Source organism: Marmota monax, unplaced genomic scaffold (genome assembly GCF_021218885.2).
Source record: "Marmota monax isolate L192 unplaced genomic scaffold, Marmota_monax_Labrador192_F-V1.1 WCK01_AAM20220418_F8-fsc00014, whole genome shotgun sequence".
Taxonomy (NCBI): Eukaryota; Metazoa; Chordata; class Mammalia; order Rodentia; family Sciuridae; genus Marmota; species Marmota monax.
Genome location: NW_026695222.1, coordinates 33,596,356 through 33,610,508, shown reverse-complemented (window position 1 = coordinate 33,610,508; position 14,153 = coordinate 33,596,356). Strand labels below are relative to the sequence as shown.

The 14,153-nt window shown below is 55.7% G+C and overlaps 1 protein-coding gene across 28 annotated transcripts in view; it reads right to left on the bottom strand.

Annotated features, from left to right (window-relative positions):
• The window catches only part of Zmynd8 (zinc finger MYND-type containing 8), a 98,783-nt gene that overhangs the window by 5,025 nt on the left and 79,605 nt on the right, over positions 1-14,153 (bottom strand). For 25 of the 28 annotated variants that reach the window (XM_046433643.2, XM_046433644.2, XM_046433637.2 and 22 more), the window contains 6 exons: positions 11,983-12,173; positions 8,813-8,893; positions 7,022-7,100; positions 5,025-5,264; positions 3,585-3,745; positions 2,630-2,696 (listed from right to left, as the gene is read on the bottom strand). In XM_046433643.2, coding sequence (XP_046289599.1) covers positions 2,630-2,696; positions 3,585-3,745; positions 5,025-5,264; positions 7,022-7,100; positions 8,813-8,893; positions 11,983-12,173 — 819 coding nt within the window. Of the gene's footprint in view, positions 1-2,629; positions 2,697-3,584; positions 3,746-5,024; positions 5,265-7,021; positions 7,101-8,812; positions 8,894-11,982; positions 12,192-14,153 lie in introns of all 28 variants that reach the window. The other 3 variants (XM_046433634.2, XM_046433629.2, XM_058575599.1) reach the window with 2 other exon arrangements.

The window sequence follows — 14,153 nt, the reverse complement described above, 5'->3', positions numbered from 1 at the left end:
GGTGGTTAGTGGCCACCAGTGTGCACAGTGCAGATATAAGACCTTTAGGGTACAACATTCCATTGGCAACGCGGGCGGTGGAGGAGGGAGCACCGAGAGAGAAGCGGATTTAAACACCTAGGGAAGGAGGCAGCTGAGCGGAGAGTATGGCTATGACAAAGGACAGGAAGCAAGAAGCGGTCACACGGTGAAGGTGGCCAGGAGGGAAAGGCAGAGCGTGTCCCCCATGTCACACGGAGGGCAGCAGGAAGGACAGGTGGAGTCTGAGACGGAGTAGGGAACGACGTCACCTCTGCAGGGCAGAATGGGGGCTGGTGAAAGGGGTTTGGAGGGAGGATGAGGCGGCTGAGGAGCTGTGCTTCTGAGGCCAGCGATAAGATTAAAGGAGCCATGGGACAGATCTGAGGTCCTGGGGAACTTCCTCCAGCTGCGCCGAGGCTCGGGTGCAGGTGAGGAGTCACGCTGCCAAGCTGAGAAAACAGGAAGGCCGGGGCGCCCGGGGCCTGTGAGCAAGACTGCGGCCCAGGGCTGGGCCCGGACACCAGGCCACGCAGGCCACGCAGGAGGAAGGAGTGGGGGAGCGGGAGGAGGCGCACACCAAGACCAGGGCCACGTCTGCGGCCCCTGTGACCGAGCCCCACGCGCCACGACACAACCACTTCTGACTTCCAACAGCAGTGCTTTGGTCTGGGTCCCATGGGTGAAGCTCGGGTCTGGGGTCACCTACGTCCTGGCTCGGCAAACACTCTCCAAGTGACTCGGGCCTCCAGGTCGGCTTCTCTGGGCTTCTCCCCCAGGCACTGGGCGTGACCAGGAGTGCAAGTGCCTCCTGTCCTTCAGGAAGCACCAGGGAGCACTCTCTGCCACCCTCCACACGCCAGAGAAGGGGCTTTACCTGCCTGACTCAGGTCCCCCACTGGCAGCAGCCACAGGCTCCCAAGTGACCGTCCTTTCACTTCCCCAGATACCAAGGTGCTTCAGCCCCGCACAGCCCAATGCCTGCTTCTGCACTTCCAAACTCATTAGCACACCCCCCACCCCCCCACACCATACACCCCCCCACACCCTCACATTGGTTCCGTGTCATCTTAGGCCTGCTACCCCGGCTGAGCGAAGCAAATGGACAGAGACCACGGAGCCTGCATTTACTCTCTGACCACCTACAAAAAGGCCCTCCAGCCCTGACCACTCTCCTGGCCACCGTGCCACATGCAATCCTTATTCTGGCAGATCCCACACACACAGCGTCACGAGTCTTCCCCGGGCCACCTCCGTCAGCACCTCGCAGCTGCAGAACCTCTGAACGGCACCGGCCGTGGGCAGCAGCAGAACCTCTGAACGGCACCGGCCGTGGGCAGCAGCACTCTCCAGCCTGGCCCTCCTCACGCGCCTCCTCACTCTGACACACTCACAGTCCCCTCACAGGCTGCTCAGTTCCTGTTTTAAGCTCACTTTTTTCAACTTCAATTCCAAAAGAAGCTTTTATCATTGCAACTCGTTCAAATTACCGTCAGGAAAGCCAAGCTGCAGGGCGATATTCTGGGGCTACCACGCCACTAGACCTGAAGTCGCTTTGGCTCTGTTCTGAAACAGATCTGAGATGCCGTGGCATCTTAGTGCCACGCTGTGGCGTGACTGGAGGTTCCATCTGGGGACTACAAGGGAGCATGAAGGGCGGTGATTTTTTTTTTTTTTAAATATTTTTTAGTTGTTGATGGGCCTTTATTTTATTTATACGCGGTGCTGAGAATCGAACCCAGGGCCTCACACATGCCAGGCAAGCGTTCTACCACTGAGCCACGATCCCAGCCCGAGGGCGGTGCTTTTTTGACGGCACTTCAATCAAATCCAAGGCCAAGTTCACATCCTCCCTAGATTCACTCCTGCCACTCCACCATCTCCATCATCCAGTTCCCACCGGCCCTTCCAGGCCTGGCCTCTGGGGAACCTTGCCCACCTGACCACAGACACTGCTTCCTCTAAGCGCTCGGTGTGCACAAGTAACATTAAGTTTTTGGTCTCCAGCTGAAGAGAACCAGCAGGCAAAAAGGCCCTGGAGGAAAGGTTATAGGCAAGAACACTGAATTCAGCAAGACCGTCCTCAACAAGCAAGGCCTGGGCCTGAACCCACCTGCAGTGACCAGAACTGGTTTAGGAAAGTGCGGGGGAAAGACCACGGGGCTGAGAAAGAAGGGCGGCCCGAACCCCAGGAAAGAAATCCGCACATCTCAGAAAAGCCCCCAAACAGCCTGCCAGAGGGAAGGATGGTCCAGAAACACCGCCCACCTCCACACTGTCTTCACCTCCCTGAAGGCCCAAGGACCCTCAGGAGCTGACTTTACGGGGCTTTGCTTACCCTGGCATTTCCCAGGGCAGGACCCTGTGTCCAAATAGTGTCACGTGGGCCCCGGTAAACAAAACACAGGTAAATCCTGGCCAGTGCGGAGAAGTGTGGGGAAACTGCCTCGCCCAGCCACACCCTCACCCCTCAAGCCCGCCCAGCTGAGGCACCCCAAAGATCCCTAACAGCTTGAAAACCACTGCCCTAACCCTGGGCTCCCTGACAAGATGGCTCCCAACCTGCCCGCATGAAATGAAAGCGCCATTCGCCCACCAGGGGGCGACATACCAGAGCCTTGGTTGGAGCCTAAGAGAATGGAGGAGGGCGTCTCTCTGGAGCCAGAAAGGTCGAGGGTCTAGAAATACAAAGAAAGATGGACTCAGGGCACTGGGGCCAACGGAGCCCCCCAGGGAAACCCAGGGAGTCCTGGGAGTGCTCACTGCTCCCCCAGGGCATCTCGGTGCCCTCCACCTGGCGTGGTCCGTGGGGCCGAGTCGGACAGGTGTGCACACACCTGTGCTCTGGCTCCCAGACTCCTCCGGCGCGGGGGTGGCCCCTCCCTAGCACTCCAGTCTGAGCTTGAGAACCTTCCCTGTGGCCTGCACCCGCTGGCTGACCGACCCAACACCCGCACAGTCTGCTGCACCACAGAAGGAGAAATGGATCCTTTCACTTTGGAAGCCTCTTGTGAGGCAGTACCATCCCTGAGACCAGGGTCTCGACTGATAATCTGATGATGACGGCCAAAGTCCACAATGACTACAGACATAAAAGATGATCCGTGTGCCCCCTAAGATCGATGTCACGGGTACAGCCCAACGGGAGATGAGCGGGTGTGACCTTCATGGTCCAATATGGCAGCACCAGCCAGATGTGGCTACTTGCATCTAAGTGAACTAAGGTCAAGTTTACAAATCTGATGCTTGGTCTCGTTCGCCATCCCGAGTACTCCACAGCCGCAGGGGCTACGGGCAGCCACAGTGGGTGGGATCCTCCCCACCACAGAGTTCTCCTGGACGCGCTGCTCTAAACTGGGAGGGTCCCGAGAGCAGCTGCCAGGTCCTGCACAGCCGACTCAGCCTCGCCTTCTGGCCCGTCCACAGGGGCACGCCCTCGACCCCTGTCATCTGACTGTTCCAGACAGACCCAGACAGCATGGGACTTTGGTGGGTGGGACACACAAGGGCAAGGGTCCTTGACACAGAGGGTGGGTGGCACTGGCCAAGGCACAGGGGGTCCTCACCGAGCCACTGTCCTTGCTCTTCTCAGCTGACGGCTCCTTCTCTTTGGAGGCGCTGGTCGTGTCCGAGGCGGCTGGCTGGGCGCTGGAGGAGCCCCCCTGGGAGGGCTTGTTCCCAGTCTCTGTGTTCACCTCTGCGTCCGCTTCCTGCTGAGGGGCGGTGGCTGGGGACAAAGGGGACAGAGGGAAGCCATGGGAAGCCAAGCACAAGGGTTTCAGGCCCCGCGTGGAGCCCACTCCGCGCCCCATGGCGCCAGCGGCCAGGCCCCACCCAGGGTCCAGTGCAGACCCAGGGAGGCCAGGCACCCAGAGGTCTCCGAGTCGGGTTCTGTGAGAGCGCCTTGGCTTTCTAATACTCAGCGATTCAGTAAGTCATTCTGGAAGGGAAAGCGTGTTCTCGGAGCTAATGACCCCCGTCCACAAGAGCCCGCCATGACTTAGAGGCTGGTCCACCACAGCCCTGGACACTTGTTTTTGTCTGAGGCAGATGGGAAAGGCCCGTCAGAGAGCACAGAGCTTCTGGAGACGGTGGGAACAGTGGGCGCCGGACAGTGACGCATATAAACCAGGCTTCACCACGCCCAGAGAGCCGCAGGGCCCGCACGGGGCACCTCGCACACTCCAGACACCAGCGGAGTGCCACGCCGCGGCAGCAGGAGTCTAAAGACTGCGAGAAGACACCTCCCGTGGACGGCGCCAGAAAGTGAGTCGGCCACCGGTTCTGACGAATGACATCTTGTTGGCACACAGCCAGATTCTGCCTACAAAGCCTCAGATATTCACTAGGGCCTTCAGGTCCGCCGGCCCTGGACTGCCGTTTCTCGAGTTTGAATCACTCACACACACGCCAGCTCTGCAAATTTTGCTACAACATACAGCCTTGTGTTTTTTATATAATATTTTCAGTGAATTCTTTTAAATGGAGACTTTTGGGGGTGGGGGAAGTGCTCTGGATGGCACCCAGGGTGCTCTACCGCAAGCGGCACCCCAGCCCAAGACTTTCAATTCCAACCCCATAAAGCTAGAGGCCTTTGCCACAAAAGCTAGCTCTAAAGATTAACTTCTGAAGCGTCACTGATAAACCCCAAGGAGGCAGTCCTCTCTGCTGCGGCCTCAGCAACACAGGCCGCACACCTACACCCGGGCCTCCACGTAAGAATCCCCGTTATTTAGAGGTGTGGGTCTATTCTCACCCCCAAAACAGGATCGACCCGAGTGCTGCTGACATGGGGGCCGGCCCGCTCTGTCGTGGGGTTGCCCTCTGCCCCGCAGATGCCGAGGACCATCCCCGCCCTGAGAGAAGATCAAAAGCCCCGCACACGAGTCGGCAACCAGGCGCCCGTGATGGGCTCCGTCTGGGCGCCACGCTCATCAGCCGGCCGCCCTCGGCGCGGGGTCCCTGGGAGCCCAGGCCCCTGCCCTGCCGCCCGGGGTGCGCGCTACCTGACTGGGTGCAGGACTTCATGTGCTCGGGCCAGTGGGCCTGCTGGCAGGGGTAGTCGCAGTAGCTGGTGTTCCAGCAGCAGTAGAAGATGGCCTCCTTCCTGCAGTGGGCACACCACTGCTTCTTCTTGGTCTCGTCCACCGCCTGCTGCTTCTCCAGCTCCAGCTGCTTCTTCACCTCCGCAAGGAGCCGGTCCCGCTCCTGCTCCAGGCTCTGCCGCATCTCAGCCATGGTCAGCTCTGGGGGAGGGACGGGGGCGCAGGCTGCATCACTGACCCTGGCTGGGCACAGGGTGGCTGCACCCCCACACTCAGGCAGGGGTGTAAACCCCGACTTGGAAAGGCCCCCACCAGCTGGGTGTCTCTGGGCCCATGACACAGCCTCTCTGAGCCCAATCGTCATCTGTTAACAGGGAATCCGCCATTTGGGCCTACAGAGCCACAGGTGACAGTGTCCGTGAGGTCCCCAGTATGGAGACAAGAGGAGACCCATGGTGATTCTCAACCCCACAGGACGTCACAGGAATTCCTCAAACAGACCCTTCAAGTAATCATCAGCATATACTTTGTTTCCCTATCAAACACTGCCACAGCTTCTACTATCTGCAGGTGTGGCTTGAGGCACTTAATTAATTTGTGGAACCCTTCTAATAATTCTGAGGGGTAAGGACTACCATTCTGCTCCTCTCCCAGAGGGGGAAACGGGGTAGAGCAGGGCCTGGGACTCAGGGGTGTGTCTTGTGGCCCTAGATCCAAGGCACCCGAGGAACTCTGGGGCTGATCACTGTGCTAAGGACAAGTGTCAGGTCACCCAGCAATGAGAGTTCTCTAGGTTTCCCTCAGGCAGTCAAGACCAGTTATTTCAGAAAATAAGTCCACTTGCAAATCATTTGCAAGTGACCTGGGTAGAAATAAAGGAAAATGAATCATTGTTCAATTCCTGAAATACTCTTTCTGAAATTTAAAAAAATTTTCAGAAAAATTAATCCCTTATAAGGAAGACAAACACAGCAGGGAGCCGGGGCGCAGGCCCGTGATCCCAGAGACTGTGGAGGCTGAGACAGGAGGATCCAAGTTTGAGGTTAGCCTCCAGAATGTAGCAAGGCCCTCACCGATTTTTAAAAAGACCCTGTATCAAAAATCAAAAAAATAAAATAAAAGGACGGGGCTGTGGCTCAGTGGTTGAGTACTCCAATAAGGGGCGGGGACAAAGAAAACCACCACACGGTGGCAGATCTGAGCCTCCCAGCCACCCAATTGACACAGGGATTCAGGATAGAGAGGCATGCAGACTCTTAAAGGAGATACCACAAGCCACTGAGATTCAGAAAGCAGTTGCAAACCCTGCGAAATGAGGGAAATATGCAAACCCAGGAAAACCTGGGGGAAACTGTGTAGCCCCACCCGGGCTCCACCTCCAGCCCAGCTCGGACGCAGCCTCCCTGTAAATGTCAGCCCCGGCCCAGGCCAGGGCTGCTCCCACTCTCGGGCAGCCTGTGCTCGCCCGTCCTGCATCACCCTGCCTCTGCCTCTGCCTCTGCCTGGCTTGTGCTGAAAGTCTTTTCGGCCATGGACCACGCGGGACCCGTCTCCTCTGGGAACCCCGCAGACCCTACTCAGGAGACATCTCTTCGGATTTAATCATTTTTCTACGCTCTGGCTAAGCCGATTCCTAAAGAGACCCATGGGGAGGGTTTGTATTATGCATCCAGATTTCAGGTGAAGGGACTGAGGCACCAGCAAGTTACGGAGGAGTTGGAAGGTGAACCACTGTAAGTCGGTGACCGTCCTTGGTAGCCTCAAAGGAAAGCAGGGTTCCCACCAGTGACCTCTCCGGGTGAGCATCCCCAGGGTTCCGTGTGCCCACCCCCCTCAAGCACACAACAAATGGCGCGACCCACTGGCCCAGCGTTGACTCTGTCCACTTCCGGGCCCGACCTCAAGGCGCGAGGTTCCCCCCAGCCCTGCCCGGTGTAGGCCCAGCAGCCGGGACCCACCCAGGTTGTGCTTCATCTCAGAGAGCTCCTGCTGGTGCAGCCACTGCAGCTTCTCGATCTCGATCCTCAGCCTGCGGATCTGGAACGAGAAAAGCAGGTTCCGACGAGGCCCTGAGCGGGTCCAGCTGCTCCCCAGCAGGCCCCAAGAGCTCAGCCTCTCCTGACCAGAAGGGTCACAGGTGCCACGGGGCTGACTCGGGCAGCCAGGCTGGGCGCTGACCTTCCCCCAGCACCTGTCCGGGGATGGGAACCCCAGGTTGACCCAAATTCATGAGAAATGCTGGCTCTGAAGACCAGCGGAGAGCACCACCTACCATGGAAAGACCCGGCACTAGAAAAAGCCACTTAGAGTGAAGGACCAAGTCCCCCAAACAATACATCAAAAGTCTGGATAGAGGCGGGCACAGTGGCACAGCCTGTGATCCCAGAGGCTCAGGAAGGTGAGGCAGGAGGATGGCAAGTTCAAGGACAGCCTGACAGTTGAGCCAGACCCTGTCTCAAAGTAAACAGAAAGGCTGGGGTGAAGCTCAGTGTCAGAGCACCACTGGGTTCAATCCCCAGCACCCCAGAAACAATTTTTAAGAAAGTCTGCATTTTTGTCTAAGAAAATTTAATAAAGGTAGCGGTGACTTTTCACCTGATAAAACATCCAGGTGGAATCCATGATCATTCATCTGAAATTCCAAAGCCCAACGTCTTTGAAATGAAAGGGGGAGGATAACCCCAATTTGGACCGTATTGATTTAAAGGGAAAATAAGCTTGGACTGAACTGATCTGAGGGTTTTAATTATCAAGCGGCTTGGTCACTCATGACAATGACAATGTGGACTCACTTTGGTTGTCACAAGTGAGGATTACTACTGACACCTAGTGGGTAGAGGCCAGCGGTGCTGCTGAAGGACAGTCCCCAACACAAACGTCACAGGGGCTGAGGTTGAAAACTTCTGATTTACCCTGCGAGGGTGAACGACCTCATTTCAGTGCCAAAATCTCATGTCTAGTGGGCGGGGGAGGGGGCTGGATATCACCCTCCAAAATGGGAAAACAAGTGCGGCCCCCACCTGACCAGGGCTTCAGGTGAGACACTACGAACCCGCTCACCCCCAACCACAGGCGGGTTCTTAAAAGGAATTCTTAAATCCACTCCTCCTGACCCTTTATGTTCACACGGTTTTCCTTCAGAAACTCCCAGGTCCCCCCTTCTTGTCTGAGCAAAGCCAAGAACCCCGTCAGAGGCTGTGCATGGGACTCCCCACCTCCGTCCTCGCCCCTCAGGACTCCAGAAACCCTGCCACCCGCACTTCACCTGGTGACCTGCGAGCACCTGGCCCACGCTGTCCCGGCCGGCCACACAGCCAGCAGCGCATTCTCCAGGACTATCAGCCAGAGAGGGAATTCTGCAAACTGCACTAGAAAGTCCCTTTCCCAGGGGACAGTTTATGCTTCACCAGAAGTCTGGGGCTTCTCTGGGCCACCTGAGAATTTCTGAATGCAAATGCTTAAATCACGACTGCAGAGAGGCCCAGAAAGACCACGGCACTGATTCGACATGAAGCGGAAGGGCAGGTCTCCCGTCTCACCATGGACTAACTCTGGCTCAGACGGGGCTATCTATCACACCTGGACAAGTGGCACAGCTGCTGGCTGGGCATTGGGGAGGAAGTAGCCCGCCCACCCCTCACACAGCAGGGGCCGCGGCGACGGAGGCAGCCCGGGCAGCTCATGCGCCACGTCACCCTTATAGCAGCCTCTAAGGTCCAGAGCAAGTAAGGAATCCTGTCACCTCTGACCTCAGCGATTGTGCTTCCAGTAGTGTTCTTGGAAAGATCGTTGTATATTTCTGTCATCGTCCCTTTTATGGCATCCATCATCTGAAAGACAAAAACAAACAATCCACTCACCATCGGCGGCTTCTCCAGGCAACAGAACTAACATGGACATGGAGAAGGCAGCAGTGACCGTGCCCCTCCCAAGACACTGGTCCCCCTGCCCTGAAGACTAGTCCACAACTCTCATGCTAGTTTCTACACCCGCAAACTGAACCAGAAAGGCCCAACAGGACCCATCTGGTCCTGTCTAACACGGCAGGTTTGAGGGAGAGGGTGTCTTGTTACTGCCGTTGAGTTCTCTCTCACTCTCTCTCAGGGCTGGGAATGAAATCCAGGGGCTCGTGCATAGCAGGCAAGTGCTCTACCACTGACTTACACCCCCGCCCTTAATTAATTCTCCTTTTAAAAACACGTTTACTAGGGAAGCTGAGGCAGGAGGATCACAGGTTAAAGGCCAGAGAGTGAGACCCTGTGTCAAATTTTTTTAAAAATAAAGAGCCTCAGTAGTAAAGTGTCCCAGTATTCAATTCAATCCCGAGGGGGGGGGGGAGAATATCCACAACATACCATGTAAACTGTATATTGCAATCTTATTAAAATGTAAATTTATTTATTTTTAACTTTTTTAAGTTGTTGCTAGACCTTTATTTGGTTTATTTATCTGCAGTACTGAGAATCAAACCCAGTGCCTCACACATGCCAGGCCAGTGCGTTACCTCTGAGCCACATCCCCAGCCCCTAATGCAGTGGTTTTTAGGGACTGAGTGCCAGGGTCGTAGCTCAGTGACAGGATAGGTCCACAACATGTTTAACAGGCACAAGGGCCTGGGTTCAGTCCCCAGTGCATGCTCAAACATGCACACAAAACACCAATGGCTTTTCAAATATTTGAAGTGACTCATTCGTCACCATAAATCAATTCCAGAACATTTTCATTACTCCCCAAAGAACGCCCGCGCCTTGTTAGTCTCCACCCCTCCAATGTCCCCATCCTGCACCTCCCAGGTCTCTGACAACCCTGGCCCTTTTCTGGTACTAGAGACTGAACCCAGTCAGGGGAACTTTCCCTCTGAGCTCACCCCCAGTCCACTTTATTTTTTATATTGAGGCAGGGTCTCGCTAAGTAGCCCCCGCTGGCCTCAAACCTGTGCTCCTCCTGCCTTGGCCTCACACTGCCGCGATCACAGGCGTGCCCAGCTGTCCATCAAACCTCAACCTGCCCTCTACCCTACAGGTTTGCTTATTCCAACCATTTCCTGTAAATGAACTCGTGCAACACGCAGGCCCTGGTGCTGGCTCGAGGCCTGCGCACCTGCAACGTCTCATTCCTTTGCAGCCTGCCAGGTGGACTTGGCCATTTGCCATTTTAATGCCCTCAGCCCAGGCACTGCCTGCCTACTTCATTCCCATCTTCCTTCCCTTTAACGAGTCTCTCAAGGCACCGGTCAGCCTGTGAAACCAGCCAGGGCGAGGGAGAGAGAGAGAGAGAGAGGAGGAGACGAATCCACAACCACCCAAAGACCTGCTGACCAAATGTGTTTGTGGGAAGACCTTCTCTCCTCCTTCCCCCGCCACAGGGGCCAGCAGGGGCCAGCAGAGAGGTCTGTCAGGCCTGCTCTGACAGCGGCCAATCTCTCCTGGGCTTTCCTAAGCTCCAGCTCAGAGGGAAGGCAGGACAAAGGACACCCTGCATCCAATGCCTCTGTCCCCCCATAGTTTCTCACCTTCCCTGGAACAAAGCCAGGTGCCAACAGAGCACCCAGCGGGGTGTGCACAAGGGACTGGGAAAACCAGGCCAAGGCCGCCCGGGCCTGCCCACCAGTGGGGAGGTGGCCATAAAGGAATGCCTGTTCGCATTCTGTTTTGCACAAAAACAAATCCATGTGAGCACGCAACTGCATGACAGTCAAATGAGTGAAATATCTGTTGCGAGTCCCGCCCTCCTCAGGCTTCCGCCAGGATACGCACTTTCTGCTGTGCGTGGTGCCCAGGGGGTCCTTCTTCACGGACCCCTGGGCTCTGCTGCCAGGCACATCCACAGAAAGCATTGGACCAAACGGCCTCACAAGAAAACGCGGGACAGTAGGGGAGACTCAATACGCCGCGAAGGCAACGCTGACTTTGCATTTTAAAGATGGACTTGTGGAGTGACTTCCACGCCTACTTCCAAATACAGCCAAGACCTCGGAATCAATAAGGAAGGCATTTCTGCCAAAACGCAGAAACCCGCGCCTCCAACGTCAGGTCACCTCAGAGACAGAAAAGTTCATCAGGAACACCCCACCCCCATCCCCCAAAATGACCCTGTTCATTCTTTTAAATGGTGAAGAAAACGTCCCTGGAAACAGGTCCTGCCTCAGAGGAAAGGGGACTGCAGGGGGCGGTGGAAGGCCCATGGCCACAGGAACCGGGAACATGAGCTTAGTGTCAGTGATAAGCCTGACCACCCGGCTGGCCTCAGTTTACCTATCTGTAAATAAATAGCTGGGACTATTTATCAAAGGAGGGGGATACCAGGGACAAATGCACATTGAAAAACAGACAGACAATACCAGATACCACCTTACATCGATACTGAAAACACGTCCCCATCAGCCCTCTTCCAACCCCACAGAGCCGTAGCAAGAAAGACTCCCCGGGGGTGGGGGCTGTGACATCCCCGTCAGTCTCCCTCCAGGTCCAAGCCTTGACACAAACAGCATCTGGTGAGATTAAGCTTCATTTATTTAGGTTTTTAAACCGAGCGGATTTAAATAGCAGGAATTAAGTGTAAATAAAAATATTAACTCAAAACTGGCTCAGGTGACGAACAGGCCAGAAAACCATCGCGAGTGGCACGTCGCTGACCCTGGAATCCTCCCTGGTTGGAACCTCGGGGACCCTGAACCCCTGGGTCAGCTGTCCTCTGCTCCAGCACTCAAGGAAAGCCTGTCCTTCATGAGCAGCCTGAATGCCAAAGGGGACTCCAGCGCCTTATGGATTTTATGGGCTGGTTTTAGGATCTAAGCCTTCCTGGCGTGAGATTGAGTCCGCCCTCAATACCCCGCTGAGAACGGACTTCAGAGCCAGTGCGGAACAGGGTCCTCTGCCGGGGCCCCCCCGCGGCAGCCCACCCGGCGCCCGCCACTCACCTTGCTCGTGTACTTGGCGATGTCGGCGGCGACGTCGGCCGAGGCGGTGGCGATGGGCAGGTCGGCGCTGACGGACGACGCGAGGGTGCTTGTGCAGCCCGAGCTGCTGATCAGGGGGGATGGCTGCGTGCTGGTCACCAGGGTGATGGTGGACGTGGACGGGCTCTGCGTGACCTCCTTCTGCTGGACAGCTAGGAGAACAAAGGGTCCTGGTCACCCCAGAAACATAGGAAGGGCTGTCCCAGCACAACAATGTGGTGACAAGTGCAGCCCAGCCCTTGACGCACCTTGTGGGCTTCTCTACTCTAAAGTGACCAAAGGAGCCAGGCTAGGTCCCAACCCCAGTAGAAAAACTTGAGCAAACATGAACCACCTCTGAGAACTCAAGGTTGTGAGGCAGCCCTGGTGCCCCGAGTGCCCGGGGCAGACTCCAGGTGCCCAAGGAACCCCAGCTGGTTCCGACCTGCAACAGGGCAACGGAAGAGGGGGCTCTGTCTTCCAGCCCCACGGGAGGGGAGGCGCCTCACCACCCTGGATGGCCCAGCCCTTCTGCCCCCATATTGTCCAACTCTCCTGACTCTCCTGAGCCCCCACTTCACCCTCCTTGCTCCCTCAACCTACCTACAGGCCCCAAACCTCCACACAGGTCAAAGCAGAGGTCAGTTCACCTGGACTCCCTGACTAGCGCACCAGTGTATGACTGATTAAAAACCAGTCTTACCACCTTAACTAGTGGTGCGGGAGTGCCCAGCTGATTCAGGTGTGTCTTACCACCTTAACAACTGATGCAAACATGCCATCAGTCCTTGTCACTTTATTTTGAGACAATTGGAAAGCTGAGGACCATAACGTCCACGAGTCTTTCTGGCAGCACCAAGCCTCCCCCTGGGGAAGGACCATCTGCTCACGGGGTAGGAAGACAAGACGTACTTATCCTCATCTCCAGCAACCTAGATCCAGCTCCGTCCCAACAACTGTTCTTTTTTGAACCAGGGATTGAACTCAGGGCACTGGACCACTGAGCCACATCCCCAGTCCTATTTGGTATTTTATTTAGGGACAGGGTCTCACTGAGTTGCTTAGCGCCTCGCCTTTGCTGAGGCTGGCTTTGAACTCGCGATCCTCCTGCCTCAGCCTCCCGAGCTGCTGGGATTGCAGGCGTGGGCCACTGCGCCCAGCTCCAACCAAGTTTTAAGCACTAGGGTCACTTCAACTGTCTTCCAACTTGACCTCTCCAGTTTTCCACTCCTTCCTCTCCCATTCCCCAATCTTTGGAGGGTTACATGGGCCTCCTCTGAGGTCCAGCGACCTTTTTACCTTGCATCCTGCTGCTAATCAGAAGGCCTGCTCACCAGGGTGCACTCACTAGGAGACTTTCAATCAGGGGCCCCACCTTCCAGGATCTGGAGGAGGTTCCCCGAGGAACCAGATGTACCCCAGCCTCACAAATCTGGGCAAACTGACCCTGGGCAGATCGGCCCTGTGTGTGCCCTGACGTCAGCTGCAGATGGAGCGTCCTACTTTCTGGTGGGAGTTTCAATTCTGCAACTTCAGCAAGCAGTTCCTGCCGCTGGCCTATCTCATGGGTGTGGCAAATCCCTGGTTTTCAGAGTAAGCTTTGCTGTCAACCTCTCACACAGTACTCTTCCCAAAACAAGGCCAAGGGCTTTGCTCATGTGCCCGTGGAAACACTACACAAAGGCACAACTTTCTTTGCAGCACTGCTTATGGTAGGAAAAAAAATGGAAGTAACCTAAGCCCACCGGGAAGGAAATGCTTTACATAAACTAGGGAATACTACGCAGCAGTCCAAAAGAAGAAGGCAGGGCCGTATGCTGGGACACAGGCAGACCTCGAAACATGCTGATGGGTGAGAAAAAAAAAAGCAAGTATGGTACCATTTTTATGTGTTAAGAAAAAAAGGGGAAAATAAGTACTTTTATGGTGTCGTGTGTGTGGGTGTGTGGGGGTCGGTGTGTGTAGATACTTGTGCGTACATGCATAGGAAAGGGTTTTAGGTGACTGATCGTGGCTACCGAGGAAGGAAGGACAATGAAATGGAAGGTGAACGGGCAACACTCAACAAAATTCTATATAAACATCCTGTCCCCTTTCGAAGGAGAAGAGAGGCATGTATCACCTTAAAAAAAAAAAAATCTTTTAAGTGAAAA